This window comes from Antrostomus carolinensis, unplaced genomic scaffold (genome assembly GCF_000700745.2).
Source record: "Antrostomus carolinensis isolate BGI_N321 unplaced genomic scaffold, ASM70074v2 scaffold49798, whole genome shotgun sequence".
In the NCBI taxonomy this organism is placed as follows: Eukaryota; Metazoa; Chordata; class Aves; order Caprimulgiformes; family Caprimulgidae; genus Antrostomus; species Antrostomus carolinensis.
In genome coordinates, this window is record NW_010331846.1 from 23,853 (window position 1) to 25,802 (window position 1,950).

The 1,950-nt window shown below is 38.4% G+C and overlaps 1 protein-coding gene across 1 annotated transcript in view; it reads left to right on the top strand.

Annotated features, from left to right (window-relative positions):
• Positions 1-567, top strand: part of LOC104529110 (RNA-binding protein 25) — a gene marked incomplete at its 3' end in the record, with an annotated part of 18,259 nt that extends 17,692 nt beyond the window's left edge. Inside the window, 2 exon segments of the mRNA XM_010173311.2 lie at positions 1-150; positions 478-567. The exon segment at positions 1-150 is cut by the window's left edge and continues 40 nt beyond it. Of these exon segments, the coding sequence (XP_010171613.1) occupies positions 1-150; positions 478-567 (240 nt within the window).
• Between the last annotated feature and the right edge of the window lie 1,383 nt (positions 568-1,950).

The window sequence follows — 1,950 nt, forward strand, 5'->3', positions numbered from 1 at the left end:
GAACGAGAGAGGGAACGGGAAAGAGAACGCGAGAGGGAACGAGAACGAGAGAAGGATAAGAAGAGAGACCGAGAAGAAGATGAAGAAGATGCCTACGAACGCCGAAAACTAGAGAGGAAACTACGGGAAAAAGAAGCTGCATATCAAGAGGTAGGTTGGGATGCTTAAGGTTCCTTAAGGAAAAAATTGTTTCTGAGGGGTGATAATAAGTCTTCTACTATAGAGTATGTCTCTCATTCTCCCTCTTCTTTTCCTAAATACCTTTTAAATGTTTTGACTACATGAATTGGGGCAGAATATGTAAGTTGCTGTGAGAACAACTTTGGACTTCTTATTCCAGTGTTTTAAATTATAAATAAAAAATTTGCTTAATTTTAATGCATTTGGTTTTAAACAATAGCCCAAACTATCTTCAAAGTAGTACCACTGTTCTTAATGTTTTTGAGATTGGAGTGTGTGTTTTTTCTTCTGTTGTAGCGTCTTAAAAACTGGGAAATCAGAGAACGGAAAAAAAGTCGAGAATATGAAAAGGAGGCTGAAAGGGAAGAAGAAAGAAGAAGGGAGATGGTAAATCTTAATAGTTCTACTTGTAATTTTTCCCCCTTCTTTGTGTCCCATTTAGAATGGAACATTTTACTGCTATCTTAATGGATAGTGATAGAGTTCTCATTTTGTATAAACACCATGTATGATTTTATACATTAAAAAAGAGTTAATAGACTTGAAACAGAAGATATCTAATAAGTGGGAGTACTATTGAAACAGGACTGTCTGGAAAACAAAGCCTAGTGTCTTGGTCTTGTGAAGGCAAAAGAATGAGAAGTAGGCAGCTGCAAAATACTGTGGTTTGATCATCATGCACTATTATGTCTGTAACCTATATTTGTATCAGATTTGTAGCAAAACCTACTATATGTTCTATGTCATGCAGGTGGGACTAGTCTCTTTACTTCCAACCTGCTCATGTGCCTGAACCTTCTATAATATATAATATAATATTCCATAATATGTCTAAGCATTTTGTAACTTTCTGTGTTTATTCATTAGTCGTGAAATCATCACAGTTACCAATGTAATCCTTGAAAGTTTTGTCCAAAAGGACTTCTTTGGAAGATAGATACTTCTGTAATCTAGTTTTGTGCTAAAGTGTAAAGAAGTTATTATAAATCATGGTGGTGTTATTTCATTTCGTAATTCTTCCAGAGAAGGAGAGAAGGCAGGAGTGAGTTATAAGCAGGAGTTGGATTGGGAGTTGCTTCAAACAAAATATGCAAAGAAACACAGGATATAAAAAAAAAAAAAATGAATTAGAAAATACATTTTTTTATGTGGAATCTAGTTTTTCCCTCTAAATGCTTGAGAGAGGAGAAAATGTTTGAGAATGGCTCGAGGGTATTTTCTATTCATGATCCTCCTGGATGCTGGCTATGCCTGGCAGTTGTAGAGAGCAGCGTTAAATTTTGTGCTGAATTTACAACCGTAATTAAGCCTCCAAGCCCAAGACTGGTGCATCCATAAGAGAAAGAAATCAGGCAAGAGTGGCAGGAAACCCACGTGGATGAGCAAGGAGCTCATGGAAAAACCTAAAGGGAAGAGGAACGTCTATGAAATGTGGAAAAAGGGTCTAGCTACTTGGGAGGAATATAGGAATGTGGTCAGGGCCTGCAAGGATGCAACTAGGAAGGCCCCACTTGGAGCTGAATCTGACAAAGGAGGTTAGAGACAACAAAAAAGGTTTTTTCAAGTACGTCAATAACAAAAGGAAGTCTCGGGAAAATGTGGGCCTGCTGTTGAATGAGGTGGGTGCCCTTGTTTCAGGAGATGCTGAAGAGGCAGAGATACTGAATGCCTTCTTTGCTTCAGCCTTTACAGCTAAAAGTGCCCCTCAAGAACCCCAGATGCTAGAGGGAAGAGCGAAAGTCTGGAGGGAGGAAGACTGCCTCTTGGTTG